General features: G+C 36.7%; 2 protein-coding genes across 2 annotated transcripts in view; one reads left to right on the forward strand and one right to left on the reverse strand.

Moving 5' to 3' along the window:
• Positions 1-3,498, forward strand: part of LOC144207512 (dystrophin-related protein 2-like) — a 10,760-nt gene extending 7,262 nt beyond the window's left edge. The window contains exon 7 of the transcript XR_013328693.1: positions 3,208-3,498. The gene's annotated coding sequence lies outside the window, so the exon portion shown is untranslated. The remainder of the gene's footprint in view (positions 1-3,207) is intronic.
• A 2,982-nt stretch (positions 3,499-6,480) lies between these two features.
• Positions 6,481-16,021, reverse strand: LOC144207113 (aryl-hydrocarbon-interacting protein-like 1). The gene is made up of 9 exons (XM_077732358.1): positions 15,496-16,021; positions 15,251-15,415; positions 12,672-12,851; positions 12,403-12,591; positions 10,795-10,971; positions 9,877-10,018; positions 9,356-9,774; positions 7,913-8,054; positions 6,481-7,140 (listed from the first exon to the last, which is right to left on the reverse strand). The coding sequence occupies exons 1-9, from the start codon at positions 15,496-15,498 to the stop codon at positions 6,785-6,787; spliced, it is 1,773 nt and encodes a 590-aa protein (XP_077588484.1). The 5' UTR covers positions 15,499-16,021; the 3' UTR covers positions 6,481-6,784.
• Positions 16,022-16,023: the final 2 nt, after the last annotated feature.

Raw genomic sequence — 16,023 nt, forward strand, 5'->3', positions numbered from 1 at the left:
GACACAAAAATAAACCATGTTAGGAATTTCACCTCATCATTATTTGTCTTTTTAGCCCATGTATGACCTTAATCTCTTAATATTATGTCTTAGTTTTTTTTCTCTAAAGTTTTTTTTTTTTCTCTAGTCAAAATATATATTTTTTCATTATTCTCAATAAGATTATTTTTCATGCAAATATAAAACTTGATTTAAGGACTGGTGATAACTTTTATACCTCCAAAAGATGTTAATGTCGGCTTTTTTTTTTTTAGAAAGATTGGAAACTGAGTCTTTACTCCTGTTAACCCTTTAAGCTAAATAATTTACAGCAATTATGTAAGACTATAAACTCATTTAATGGTTCTTCAGGAAAAAAAGACTACAACATTTCAAATATAATTTTTCATGAATTAGGATCATGTGTGATACATCAGTTTTTAATAGAGGATAAAATATCACATTGCACAAAATTCATGTATCAAATATCATACCTTTGGTCATATAGGTTTAAGAATATGACTTTTTCTTTAGTTAACTTTTTAGTTTTCCAAATAAATCCATTTTAAAAAATGATATTCTTGTGAAAAACATAGGTTTCATTAGAATAATTTCATATTTTCTTCATTCATTGGTTGCCATTAACAGCAGTGAGCATGATTTAAGGGGGAAAAAAAGTCTAGAATTTCACGATAATAATCCCTTTTTTTTCTGGGGGAGTTGAATGTAATGGACAAGTGAGACAACCAGCTACAAAAATGTGTCTTATGTGGTTGCCGGGGGCGATGCACTCTGATGGGCTGTCACAACACAACCTCTTGATAAAAGTCTGCAAAAAAAAAATAAAAAAAGACAGTTTGAAGCCTTCTAAACCTGACCTTGGCTGCATGCATTTGCATCATGCTCGCTTTTGTTAGTTGTGATGGGGTTGCTAAGCAACATTAAGTACAAAAAAAGGTAGTGGGTTTCTCATGGAAATGCTAATAGCCTTATGGTTTGGAGGCTTCAAATGCATCATTGTCATTATTATAACCCACAAAAGATACCGCTAAAATTGACTGAGCATTTATATTTAAATATTTTCATTTGTTATCTGACTCATAAGCCATTTTTCCCCTTTTTATCAGCAAACACAGACATGGCTAAAGACGTTTTTATATCTAAAATTTGGAAAAGCTTAGTATGAGCAAACAGAAAAATTGTCTCATAAAAAGCTTGATTTGGGTGATTTTTTTATGGATTGTTTTTTTGTGATAAAAATCACAATAGCCGTAAAGTGGTTAAACAACGTAAAAATCTGAACATTAAAACGTTGACATGAAATTATAATGTTATCACATGATGCTCTGTGTCATATTTAGTTTTGTTATAACGGGAAATTGAACATGTTTTACTGGTTAAAATTTGAAACATTGTATCCTATGCGAAATAATAAAATTAGATAATAATAATGTAAAACCTAACTGCTGGCCCGGTGATAGAGTGGGTAGCTTGTCAACCTCTCAGTTCAGGGGTCCAGGATTCGATCCCTGGTGGGTCCTCAATGTGTGGAATTTGCATGTTCTCCCGGGGCTTGCGTGGGTTTCCTCCCATTTTCCAAAAACATCCATGGTTGGTTGGTTGATCACTCCAAATTGCCCCTAGATATGAGTGTGGGCATGAATTTTGTTGTCATTCTTGCAGCGCCCTGTGATTGGTGCCCATAGTTAGCTGGGATAGGCTCCAGGTAGGTTCAGAGAACTAATGAATTAATAAATATTGCCTGCCATTGACAAGGTTAGACACCCATAGAATTTAAACTGGGAGGAACTGTGAATGGTCACGTTTCAGTACCCATGACGAATGTCTATGTCTCATGACAAAAATGGCAGCCAAATAGTTAGGTTTCATTGATTCATTTTTTGAAGACGCTTAGCCTCACAATGGTGCTGGAGCCTATCCCACCTAACTATAAGTACCAGGTGGGAGACACCCTTAATAAGTGGCCAGCCAATCACAGGCTTCAATGAGATAGACAACCATTCGTGCTCAAAACTGCTGAAAATGTTATCATGTTCTTATTTTGTTTTTATGTTAAATTTTGTACATGACATTCAATTGCAAAGTTAAAACATGAAACTAATCACGGCAACATGGAATTGATTACTTTTAAGAATTAAACATATAACCGTTAGACTTATAACGTATTAGTTAAAACCTAAAACTTACTGCCTGGCCTCATATTTCATGATTTTGTATCCAAATTGCATTATTGTACCATAATGCTGTTTTTCTCCATTATTTCCATTCACATTAAGAATTTTATTCCTGATTACCCCCACGTTGACAAATTTTGCCTTAACCATCCATTTAGCTGCCATTGCGAACCTAGTGCTGTGCAATATAACAATATTAATCGATATCATTATTGCCAAAAAGTATTATTAATTATCTGCACCTGATCCTCCAATGCACATTTTGGCCAGCAATGACACCCCTGTTTTTACTCACTTGCCATAATATTACCACAAAACGGCCCCAAGATGTCCCATTCCCCACTAAATAGTTAAAAAAAATAGATTATCCGCCAACTGTACATGAGTGACGTATGGAGGAGAATGGTGGTAAGCATGTCTGCCTCACAGTACAATATAGGGTTCCATCCCCGATTGGTTTCAATCTTCCTGTGTCCGCGTTGCATATTAATGTGCCTGTGTGGGTTTTCTCTGGGTACTCTGGCTTCCTCCCACACTTTAAAAACATGCATGGTAGGCTAATTGAACACTCCAAATTGTCCGTAGGTATGTAAGTGTGTGCGTGCATGGTAGTTTCTCTCATTATGCCCTGAAATTAACTGTAAACCAATTCAGGGTGTATCCCAGCTACTGGTCAATGTTAGCTGGGTTAGGCTGCGGCACCCCAAGGACACTTTTAAGGATAGGTGGCTTGGATGATGAAATAATGAATATTATGGCAGTATTAAAAGTCAGAACAATTAATTGTACATCATCAGATAACATTTAAGCATGAATATGTTTGCCACTGTGCCATTTCTGTTTACACTTGAGTTTTAGGTTGCAGCACTACTTGATCATTTGTGGCAGCTCACTTTAGTTTCAATTCAAAATTAAAGTAAGAGAAAAGCTGTCGTAGTTGTTGTAAACATGTTCACCAAATAATTATAAATGTAGAACATTCTGGATTATAGCAAGTGGCCCATAACGTGATGATTTTTTTTCCATATCACAGAGTGCAAAGTGAACCCAACCAATAAGTCTATGGATTAAACAATCACCTGTCGTACCTTAACATGTGCGTCCAGACACATGCATACGCACACACACACGTTCTTCTGTTGGCAGGATTTCTGTTCCATCACCATGGATATACCTCATTAACCATGTCAATATATTTGTTGGATGGGATGAATAGTGAGTATGTTTGAGTGTGTTCAAACACTTTGTACTGAGAGACGAGCGCTGGCTTAATGGATGCTTTCTAACTCTTTTTGTGTACAGAAATAAACAATTTCTATTTGTCTTCCGGTGTGGTCTGTGTTCTACTGCAGTGATCAAGTAAAATTAGTTTTGGAGGTGTATGAATATGTTTCATATTGGCAAACCCATGCAAAGCTTGAGGCAGAGTTCTGACCCTGGCAACAAATAATGGCTGAAATGTGATTGGTTAAACGCTTCAATGTGAAAACACACATCTGGAAGCAGTGCAACCAGGGGGAAAGCAATGAAAGGAAGCTAACAGACAGTTTGGAATTATTTAATAGGTTTTCATGGACAAAATGCAATTAACATCAGTCTGTGATTCAGATATTTCTTAGGCCAGCAGAGAAGGCCTTGAAGACCCGACGGCACACCACTGGTATATTATGTGTATGTATGTGTATGTATGTGTATGTATGTGTATGTATGTGTATGTATGTGTATGTATGTGTGTGTATGTATGTGTATGTATGTGTGTGTGTGTATGTATGTGTATGTATGTGTGTGTATGTTTGTGTGTAGGTATATGTGTGTATGTATGAATGTGTGTGTCAATATATGTGGGTGTGTATGTGTGTGTATGTGTGTGTATGTATGTGTGTGTGAAATGTGTATGTGTGTGTGTATGTATGTGTGTGTATGTATGTGTACATGCGTATGTACGTGTATGTGTATGTCTGTATGTGTGTATATGTATGGGTACATACACATATACACGTACATATATGTTATATATAATATACATACATACATACACATATACACACATATATATTATATATAATATACATACATATATATTATATATAATATACATACATACATTCACATATACACATATATATTATATATAATACACATACATACATTCACATATACACATACATATATACTATATATAATACACATACATACATTCACATATACACATACATATATATTATATATAATACACACATACATTCACATATACACATACATATATATTATATATAATATACATACATACACATACACATACATATATATTATATGTAATAGACATACATACACATACATATATTATATATAATAGACATACATACACATATACACATACATATATATTATATATAATAGACATACATACGCATATACACATACATATATATTATAGATAATATACATACATACATACATACATACATACATACATACATACATACATACATACATACATACATACATACATACATACATACATACATACATACATACATACATACATACATACATACATACATACATACATACATACATACATACATACATACATACATACATACATACATACATACATACATACATACATACATACATACATACATACATACATACATACATACATACATACATACATACATACATACATACATACATACATACATACATACATACATACATACATACATACATACATACATACATACATACATACATACATACATACATACATACATACATACATACATACATACATACATACATACATACATACATACATACATACATACATACATACATACATACATACATACATACATACATACATACATACATACATACATACATACATACATACATACATACATACATACATACATACATACATACATACATACATACATACATACATACATACATACATACATACATACATACATACATACATACATACATACATACATACATACATACATACATACATACATACATACATACATACATACATACATACATACATACATACATACATACATACATACATACATACATACATACATACATACATACATACATACATACATACATACATACATACATACATACATACATACATACATACATACATACATACATACATACATACATACATACATACATACATACATACATACATACATACATACATACATACATACATACATACATACATACATACATACATACATACATACATACATACATACATACATACATACATACATACATACATACATACATACATACATACATACATACATACATACATACATACATACATACATACATACATACATACATACATACATACATACATACATACATACATACATACATACATACATACATACATACATACATACATACATACATACATACATACATACATACATACATACATACATACATACATACATACATACATACATACATACATACATACATACATACATACATACATACATACATACATACATACATACATACATACATACATACATACATACATACATACATACATACATACATACATACATACATACATACATACATACATACATACATACATACATACATACATACATACATACATACATACATACATACATACATACATACATACATACATACATACATACATACATACATACATACATACATACATACATACATACATACATACATACATACATACATACATACATACATACATACATACATACATACATACATACATACATACATACATACATACATACATACATACATACATACATACATACATACATACATACATACATACATACATACATACATACATACATACATACATACATACATACATACATACATACATACATACATACATACATACATACATACATACATACATACATACATACATACATACATACATACATACATACATACATACATACATACATACATACATACATACATACATACATACATACATACATACATACATACATACATACATACATACATACATACTGTATATTTATGTACGTACGTACATACATAAATGTATGCATGTATGCATGTATGCATGTATGTATGCATGCATGCATGCATGCATACATGCATGCATACATACATACATATATATACATATACATGTATATATACATACATACATACATACATGCATACATGCATACATTTATGTATGTACGTACGTACATAAATATACATAGAGAATAAGTGGTTCGGAAATTGAATGAATGGATGCTAATTGTAGACATGTGGGTTTTGAAATCTGTACTATTTCACTATGTTCACATATCACTCAAATATAAAACTTATGAATTTCGGTTGGCTTACGGCTAAATCAACATGCACTTTGTGTTTGTTTGTTTTTTGTTTTCTTCTCACTCCCCACGGCTTTCAAAACAGGCTTCATTCCTCACTCTTTTCTATTTGATCGACATGTTTTTGTGTTTGTTTATCTGCTCCTGATTGGCATTTGACCTTCTGAGTGTTCTTATTTCACGCCGTCTACACTATCACTCACTTGTGGCGGCCGCGGAACTGTCATTACCCGCGCCCATCTCTTTTTTACTCCATTTCTTTTCGTTATCGGATTCTGGTTCGTTGTCAACTCCATGACTACAGCTTTGGTTGGCATCATCCGCGACCTCCTTTCCGGGACCCCACTTTTCCCGCGTGGCGTCCCTGTAGGTCTTATTCTGGTGAGTGTGCCTGCTACGGAGATTCTCACCCATCTTCTTCAGCTCCTGGCGAACCAAGGGTTTTAACTGTGGATCCAACTTCTCCACGGCTGCCCAGTCATGACGAGCTTCTTCTTCGTTGCACAAGGCCGTGTGTGCTCGGGCACGCTGGTAGAGTAACTTGAAGTGACCTAAGATGTACAAAAAAACTTTAAAATGGAGGCCTTTTCCGGTGACTACCCACGCTATTTAGCCGTAAGTAAGAATTATATTGCATTTGTGTGAAAAATCTGTCCCAGCTTTCTGCCATTGCACTGAATTGTATTTTTTATTAGTGTTAAAACTATTTCAAACCTTGATGTAAGATTCTACATTTAATTATAATTGATCGTACTAGTGATAATTTCCAAATCCTGTTAATTGAACTCATTGCATAACCTTAACAAATTAAGCAGATCTATAAGTAACTTTTAGGACATATTCCAGTAGTGGATTGGAGTACAAAGTATTTACAATTTCTTTTTTTTAGGTATATTTTAGAAAATAAAGCATATTTAGGTAACATTCCAGTCCAGGAGGCTTTACATTTCACTGAAGATATATTGCACAATTGATGGTGGTACGTGGAAAGCCTACTCATCTTGGACTGGAAGTAAAAAAATGAAGACGTTATTAAGTGATTTCAAACTAAAGCAGTAGCATAATTAATGATTTAATTTTCAAATGAAATAAATCAAGGATTTCTGAATGTGATGCCCACAGGTGTATGCCATGTGAACTAATAAGATGTCACTCAGCGAGATTGGGCAGTGCAGTAGGATGAAAGTAAACATGACGCTGGGGGCTAAATGAGAAATGTTCATATTTTGACTCTAAAAAGCAAAAAAATGTTAGCGGAAAATATAGACTTTTCTAGATGCAGTTCATATCAAAACGACCATTGCTCCAGGTTTTGCCTACTACCTTGATTGCTTTGCAGCATCCTGTCGTTGAGTTGCACCACTTGCTGATACTGTTGGAGCTCCAGCAAGCACTGGCTCAAGTTGAGTGTGAGTGGTAGGCGGACCTTCTCCAAAGATTCCCAGTCATCGTCGCCTTGGCACACCTGATAACAACAATTGAGAGCTTTTCAAGGGAAAGTCAAAGGAGGAAATTGTTTGGTAGACCAACAGTATCAAAATTCATTCAAGTCATGACATCATTGAGTTTTTATATACTCATTAAACACTGATGGCCGTTGACAGGACAAAACAACCCATTTGACTACATGGGCCAAACTCAATGGATTTCAAAATAGATTATAGTGTTTATATTCAAAATTCAAATAAGAAATGTTATAATTAAGACCTACATAGGTGGACATCAGATTTTAGGTCATGAAGGCCAGTTTTACACCAAATGTATCTATTGAGGACATGTCTTTATGAAGGTTAGTTTTATGTAGATTAGTATAGTACAAAAAAAAGGTCATTAAGAGTTCAGGAAAGTAATGAAATAATTGTGTAATTAAATGTTATTATTTCAGGATTGAATTTTTTTAAATATTAATTGTGTATTATATTATGTATAGATTCATATTTATTATTTCATTTCATTTATCTCAACTTTGAAGCTTCATTTTTTTGATAATTTAAATTAAAAAAATATAGTAATTTGAAAATATATGTTTAAATACATACTATAAATCCTGAAACACTAAAACATTTAAACACAAATCACCAAGAATTTGGATGATGCATTCAGTGGCATTGAAATTAGGGGAAAAAAAGGTTTCTAATGGGCGGCAGCCTGTCAACATCACATCGTTGTGCAGGCGCGTTATTTTTGGACCTGCTTCACGGCGCCTGCATACTTAAAAAGACCCTGATGTGCCTTTGTAAGCACAACAATGACAACGACAAGTACAAGAAACATGACTAAAATATTAAAGCACACCTGTGCAATTTAATGAGTACGGAGTAGGGAAAAGTTCTGCCTTCAAGAAAAAAACTAGAAATGTATATTAAATAAATTATCACATTTTTGCAACATTTTGAACCTGTCCTGTTCAGTTGCTGAGTCACAGAAAATAAAAATCAGTATTTCTTTATAGACTGAAGAGGTTTAATGTGCCACATGGGAGTGTTCTCCTATTGTGGTTGTTTCTAAATGAAGTTATGACAGTTCCATTCCGACACTGGGGACATAACCCAGATTTCCAAATTGGATTTCACTGTAAAGTTCAAAATTACATCAAAATACTTTGTGTAAGAAAAAAAATATTAAGAAAAAGGTCCTTGCACGTTCATGAAATGAATATGCTGCCTAATTGTTGTCTACTTTTACCAAGGGGACACTATGAGGGGACGGCCATTTTTCTGGCATATCAAACTTTAGCCAAACTCAAATTTTGAATGCAACACCAACCTTATTTTGAAGGACATCCACGTAGTCCAAAGCCTCCTTGAACTTGTTGGAAGCTTCCCAGAAGCGTTTTTCTTTCACTAAGATGTTTCCCTGCTCCTGAAGGAGCATCACGAGACGTAACATTTGCTGCCAGTCCTTCCCCTCCGTCTTATCCCCCTCATCTTGGCCAATATCCCTCTCCCCTTCTTCGTCCACCTTCTCCTCTGTTTCACCCTTGGCATCCAGCTTGTTCCAGTAGGCCTCTTTCTCCTGCCAGTACTTCTCCTTTATTCGCTCTGAGAAGGCTCTGAGCTCTCGGTGGACCAGCGACGCCAATGTGGTGTCCAAGTGGGCCACCATGTTGAAATCCCGCTGCGCCTCTTTTTCATTCCACACAGCAGCATGCGCTTTTGCTCGCTTGTAGTAGCCCTTCACACAATCTGCAGTGAACACAAAATTCAGTTTTAGCTTGAAACATGGGTAAAAAAATTAAATAAAACTTTTGCAAACTAGCTTGAAAAATTAGACTTTTCAAGCCTCACCTTTGTGTTTGTCCAGCAGTTCGTCGGCGTGCTCGATAACTTCATAATACTCTTGCAATTCCAGCATGCACTGGCAGTAGTTCAACTCCAGAGGGACGATCATGCGGCCCAAATTGATGTAGTCAACGTCACCTGGCATCTCCTGAACTCATGAAAGGACAAAGAAAATTGTTTCGTCGCTACACCACACCATGTTTTGATGTGAGTAAGTAGCAATGATGAAAACCTAAGTTCAGGGGAGGACAAACTATTCCACAAAGGGCCACATTGGGTGCAGGTTTTCATTCCAACCCATAGAGAGAACACCAATCTGGTGACCTACAAGTGCAATCAGTGGATTGGAGTCAGCTGCTTCTTGTTTTCTGCAGAAATCTCATTGGTTAAACTCTGTGCTGGACCGTTTGGAACAAAAATCTGCGCCCCTTGAGATCCCAATCCGAGCAAAAATTTGCATTTGAAAAGATAGTTGTGATCGCGGACTAACACGCTAATGTTAGCATGCAATCTCTGTTGTTAAATCACGTCTTAGATTAGTAGGTCACCGCATTTATTGTTATTTTGTTGTATTTTTTTTTGAAGGTCGCATGAAATGTTGTGGATTAAAGATTTTTAAATTAATGATTAAAAGAAACTGAAATTTGGGAGGCGATCTTGGCAAGTTGAAATGTTTTCTGAAAATATAACATTGAAGTTTCCATTTTAATGTGTTCTAAATTACAATATAATACAAGAACTCAAACAGTAATGTACAAAAAAAGGTGAAGGTGCGCTTTATACTCCTAGTGTGCCTTATAGTGTGGAAAATAGGGTACCTCAATCACAAAATTTAGTCACCATCAATCCACCATTGCATCCTTGCATTGGAAAACTTTGTGGTTTAGTCAAGTCACACATGGTTACTAATAGGGAAATGCTTACCCGTGACTGGACGGTTTTAAGCAGCAATACGGCCTCCTTGTACTGACTGGCTGCCTCCCGGAACTTCCTTTGCTTGACTAGCGCATTCCCCCGTGCATGAAGAAGGGGCACCGTGCCTAGTTTCTCATCTTTCTCCATCATCCAGGACTCCCTTTGATAGGACATAGGGTCTCCCACCTGGAAAGTCAACGGGGGGTTCAATATAACAATCAATTTAGCATTGAAAAATAGTTGACAATGATGTTTGTTTCCTTAACAGAAGTGTTGTTGGAAAACTACAATTGTTTCTATGTATGCCATCAACTGTGATTTCTGCAGATTCTTTTTTTTCCAGATGAAGTCATCGCTGAATAAAACAGCAGGAGAGCAGAGTAGAAAATGCTAAAGAGGAACACAAGAATCGTCATCTGAAACATGATAAGGAATGGGAAACTTTTGTTGTGGATGCCGCTGTTGTCAGGCCCCTGGTGGGTTGACTTCAAAGCAGAGTTTGGAGGCAGAGAATGGCGTTGCTTGGGTTTTTTATCAATGCAGTCAGTGATTGGTGATGGGGTCTCCCATGTAGAAAAGGCTTGTTGAAGTGGAAACAAGATCGCATCAACCGTATGAGGAAATTCTCCTTTAGTATTCTTTTCTCTCTCTTTTTATGTGGCATATTTTGGATATTCTCCTTTTTTTATAACTCATTTTGTGTCATTGACAGTAATAAATGTTTAATCTGGACCAAATAAATTTCACCTCTATCCCAATGAGTTGATAAGCAGATAAAGTCTAGCGCCTCAAAATTGGTTTGGAAATATTAAATTTGCATTGCCGCCTCGTGGTGTAGAGGCAGTAAAGGCAGGCGCGGGTTCGATTCCCATTGGCGGTGGTGTGATTGTGAGTGCGAATGGTTGTTTGTCTTTCTGTGTGCCCTACGACTCACTGACGATAAGTTTGGGATGCAGTCTGCGTTTTTCCCCAAGTCAGCTGGGTTAGGCTCCAGCAACCCCCGCAAACCTTTCATAGATGTGCGCTAAAGAAGATGAATGAAATTTGCATTTTCTTACATTGCTGTGTGAGTTTGAAATCCTTTTATTTTGTTTTTGATATGGTTTAAATTTAAATTCACATTTTTTTATACAAATCAGTTTAGATTGTTTGTATTTTATAAAATTCTTCAATATTTTTTTTTAAATTAGAATTACCTCCTGTTAAGCATGTTTAATGTACTTTATTGGCAATTTTGACCTAAATGTTTACACATTTAGCGGTAAGGATAAAAACAATCAATAATGAAATTGAATATATTAAACAATGTAGTCAATTTTATTATTATTTGTAGTCACCTGAAGGTGTAGTGGTTCACTTGCCGGACTCCGGTTCGGACAAGCGTAGGATCGATTCCCTCTGTGGCGGTAAAATTTTGAGTGTGAATGGTCGTCTGTCTCTGTCTATGGACTAGTGACCAGTCTAGGTGTAGTCTGCCTATCACCCTAAGTTAGCTTGGATAGGCTCCAGCCACTTCTGCAACCTTTACGAGGATGCCATGTTCTTCAGCTGGGATTTGAATAAGCATTTCCCCTTTTCCATAAGGAATGACATTATTTTGAAGGATTGTGTCGTCACCTGGAGCAGCTCCATGATGAAGATGAGAGGCTGTGGTGTTCTCATAAGCTCATCCAGCTCTGGGAATCCAGTAGAGTGATAGTGGAAGAGATTCCCCATTCCACAAGTGTGCCTCTGGCCCTCCAAGGGGTCTTTGCCTTGAGCGATTAGCCGCATTCCCTTTGACACAATGGGATACAAACCTGTGTGCTGAAAACAAAAGAAGGTTCATTCAATGTGGCGCAAGGTGATGCCTTGCGCATCAATATGAACTGCACGCCGCCACTTACAATGGCGTCGCACCAGAACTCAGCCACCTCTCCCACACGCATGGACATGAGTAGCGTCTCCCACACTTCCATCTTGAACATCTTTCCCACAAAGATCTCGGCCGGCCTGCCGGCCAGTCGGCTGTCATCCACCACAGTGCGTTCAAAGTTATCCAACAGCGTCTGGAAATGGAAAATCAGCTGGAATGCCAACAGATGACATGACACAGTTAATGGTGTTGACATACAACAGCTGAGAAATTACAGGCAAAGCCCAGCTGGCTTCCAAATTGCCCAGTAAAATGTATTTCATATTGATTCATTCATTCATTTTCCATCCAGCTCATCTTCACAAGGAGACGGACCACAATTCACACTTACACTCATATCTGGTGGTAATTTGGAGTGTTCAACCAGCCTACCCTGCACGTCATTGGGATGTGGGAAGAAAGCGGAGTACCCAAAGAAAACCTACACAAACCCAGGGCGAACATGCAAATTCCCCACAGTGAGGATCGACATGAAATCGAACCCTCATCCCCAGAACTGTGACCCCGACGCGCTAAACACATGGCCGCCAGATGCCCACTGTGTGATATTTACAACAAAACATAATCAACTCAATAATTTAGAAGTTTAAAATAAGTTGTATTGGACTAAAAAACACAGTTCATAGAATAAAAATTACAAATATACGTGTGCGGACTACACACTGCAATGGTTGCCAGTCAGTCATATGAAACACATAAAGACAGACAATCATTCATACTCACAATCACACTGCTAGCGAGCGGGAATCGATTCCACATTTGGCCGCACTGATGTCAGGGGTTTGAACCGCAACACCGTGAGCCGGCTTCTTTTGTAAAAAAATACATGTATTCTTTCATTTTTCTATTTCTAAATCTATCATTAGGGACTATAGAAATTGTATTTTTTTAAAAACTGAACTCAATGTCAGTCCAATGACTGCCACACAGTGACATGGTGGACCTTAACTGGCCCCCAGGCCTAGAGTTTGTTTACCAATGGGAAAAGTAAGTAGGTAGGTCACAATCGCACACACACACACACACACACACACACACACACACACACACGTCGGCACACAGTAGTGGAAATCCAGGCTGGCACGGTCATGGAAAATGTTTGTGAATGTGTCTAGGCAAAGTGCCAAATGTTGGATGTGACCAGAATAATGAAAACTGCATTTTTAAAAAAAGAACAGAAACACCACAGACCCTGAGAGACAAACACAAAACGGCTGCCATTAAACGTGTTGTAATTTGCTTGACCAAATGTTTGCTGGAGTGTGAGCGCCAAGACGCCAAACAATCCCCCAACGTCCTGAATATTTTAACACCAGCCGCAGTGAAAGCAAGTAAATGAAACGCAGCTCAAGATGTTTGAGGTAAAGCTGTTTTTTTTTTTTGCTTTGATGTCCATTAATTTGCTTATTTTACAGTTTTTTTTCTTGTTAGACTGCAAGATGTTTAGAGCCCACGAAAATACTGGGTTGCAGGTAGAAGCCCAGCCTTTTGGGGGAGAAATAAATAAAAAAAATACATTTTGTCCCTTCCAGTCACAATGGATTGGACTTTAAATGGGTTGAGCATCTTACATTATGAGTAGTAGGAAATTAATTTAATTGACATGAATTTTAAGATTGTGGCACTTTTTGTGTATTATTATAAACCACATGGCAATAACAGTCTTACAAAAAGGAATAATCCTTAAGGACATTTTTTAACAAATATATAAATGCAACACAATTCAGTTCAATGGGCCGGCTTGGCAGCTGAGTGGTTAGCGCGTCAGCCTCACAGTGGGGGGCCCTGGGTTCAAATCCACCTGTGTGGAGTTTGCACGTTCTCTATTTGGGTTTTCTCCGGGTACTCCAGTTTCCTCCCACATTCCAAAGACATGCATGGTAGGCTGATTGGACCTTCTAAATTGCCCCTAGCGTGAATGCTTGTTCGTCTCCTTGTGCCCTGCGATTTGCTAGCCACCAATTCAGGCTGTCCCCTGCCTCTGGCCCAGAGTCAGTTGGGATAGGCTCCAACACCCCCCGTGTCCCTAGTGAGGATGAAGCGGTTCAGAAAATAAGATGAGATTTTGCACAATTTGCATCTGAAAAGCAGTTAGATGTGTAGAATGCCTAAAACCATCCACGTTCCGGTGAATTCCTAAAAGTAAAATGAATATAGAACATGATTTCAGACTAATATATTACACCAGTTAGATCTGAATGGTAGTTATAATCATGAATTAATATTCCATACAACCATTCGCAATCACAACCATACCGCCACTAGCGGGAATTGATCCCGTGCTGGCCCACATCGAAGTCAAGTGAGTAAACCACAACACCATCAAGCGGCCTTAGTAACAATCAATGAAAGAAAGAAGAAGAAAAGGAAAAACTAGATTTCCACCTTTTGAGCGTAAAATTATTTTAGTATTAGTCACATAAAACGCATAAACATGCCGGATTTCCAATGAACATTGTGGATTTACCTTAATTGCGTAAATGGCATTTCAAAATACATTTAAAAAAGTTATATGCATGCTTGGTATTCTGCAAGTAATGTGACTTGTACCTTTGCTCCAGGTGGAAAGTGAGGTAGTGGGCCAGTGCCTCCAGCCAGAATCTTCTTTTTAACCCCCGGATGATTGAGAAGGTACGTCTCCTCCATGGTTTTACTTTTCCTCTTCTCCTGATTTATTTGGCTCTGAGATGAGAGCAGTGTCCGGCCGCTTGATCTCTGACAGATGGCAGGATTAGGCCAAACCGTGGCAAGGTGGCCACCTTAATAAGAACGGCTAATCCCCGGCCAGCCCCTACCATTGGCGGGTGAATCCCTGCAAGAGGATGAGTTCAGGTGACTTTCACACAGCCAAAGATTCTTCGAGAAGCGAACGTAATCCTACTGAAGGAAAGGGAAAATACTGTAACATTTGGTAACTTAATGCTCGTTGAAGCTGTTTATGAATTTTGAGGTGGTATTTTTTAGCTTTTTTTTAAATGCACTTCTTTAACCATATACCTCTGAAAATATAATGTAAAAAACGTATACGTAAAAACGTATAATGAAAACCTTACAATTTCTAAATTCAAAAATAGCTTGTTTAAAGTAAAAACGAATCTAAAAAAATCCCAGCAAAATAAAAAAAATGTGATCGTCACTTTATGCAACACCCCTATCTGGTGGTCGATTAATAGCAAGTGTGCAAACTCACCCATGGAACAACCAACACCGATCTCCCCTATTAATTTGTGAAGAAAAAAATCAAAAATAGGTGAGGCCTGATTTCAGTTTTACAGTAAAATTCTTGAAATAAGCATAAATCACAATCCATAATGATTTAAATA

Source organism: Stigmatopora nigra, chromosome 14 (assembly GCF_051989575.1).
Source record: "Stigmatopora nigra isolate UIUO_SnigA chromosome 14, RoL_Snig_1.1, whole genome shotgun sequence".
NCBI classification, from domain to species: domain Eukaryota; kingdom Metazoa; phylum Chordata; class Actinopteri; order Syngnathiformes; family Syngnathidae; genus Stigmatopora; species Stigmatopora nigra.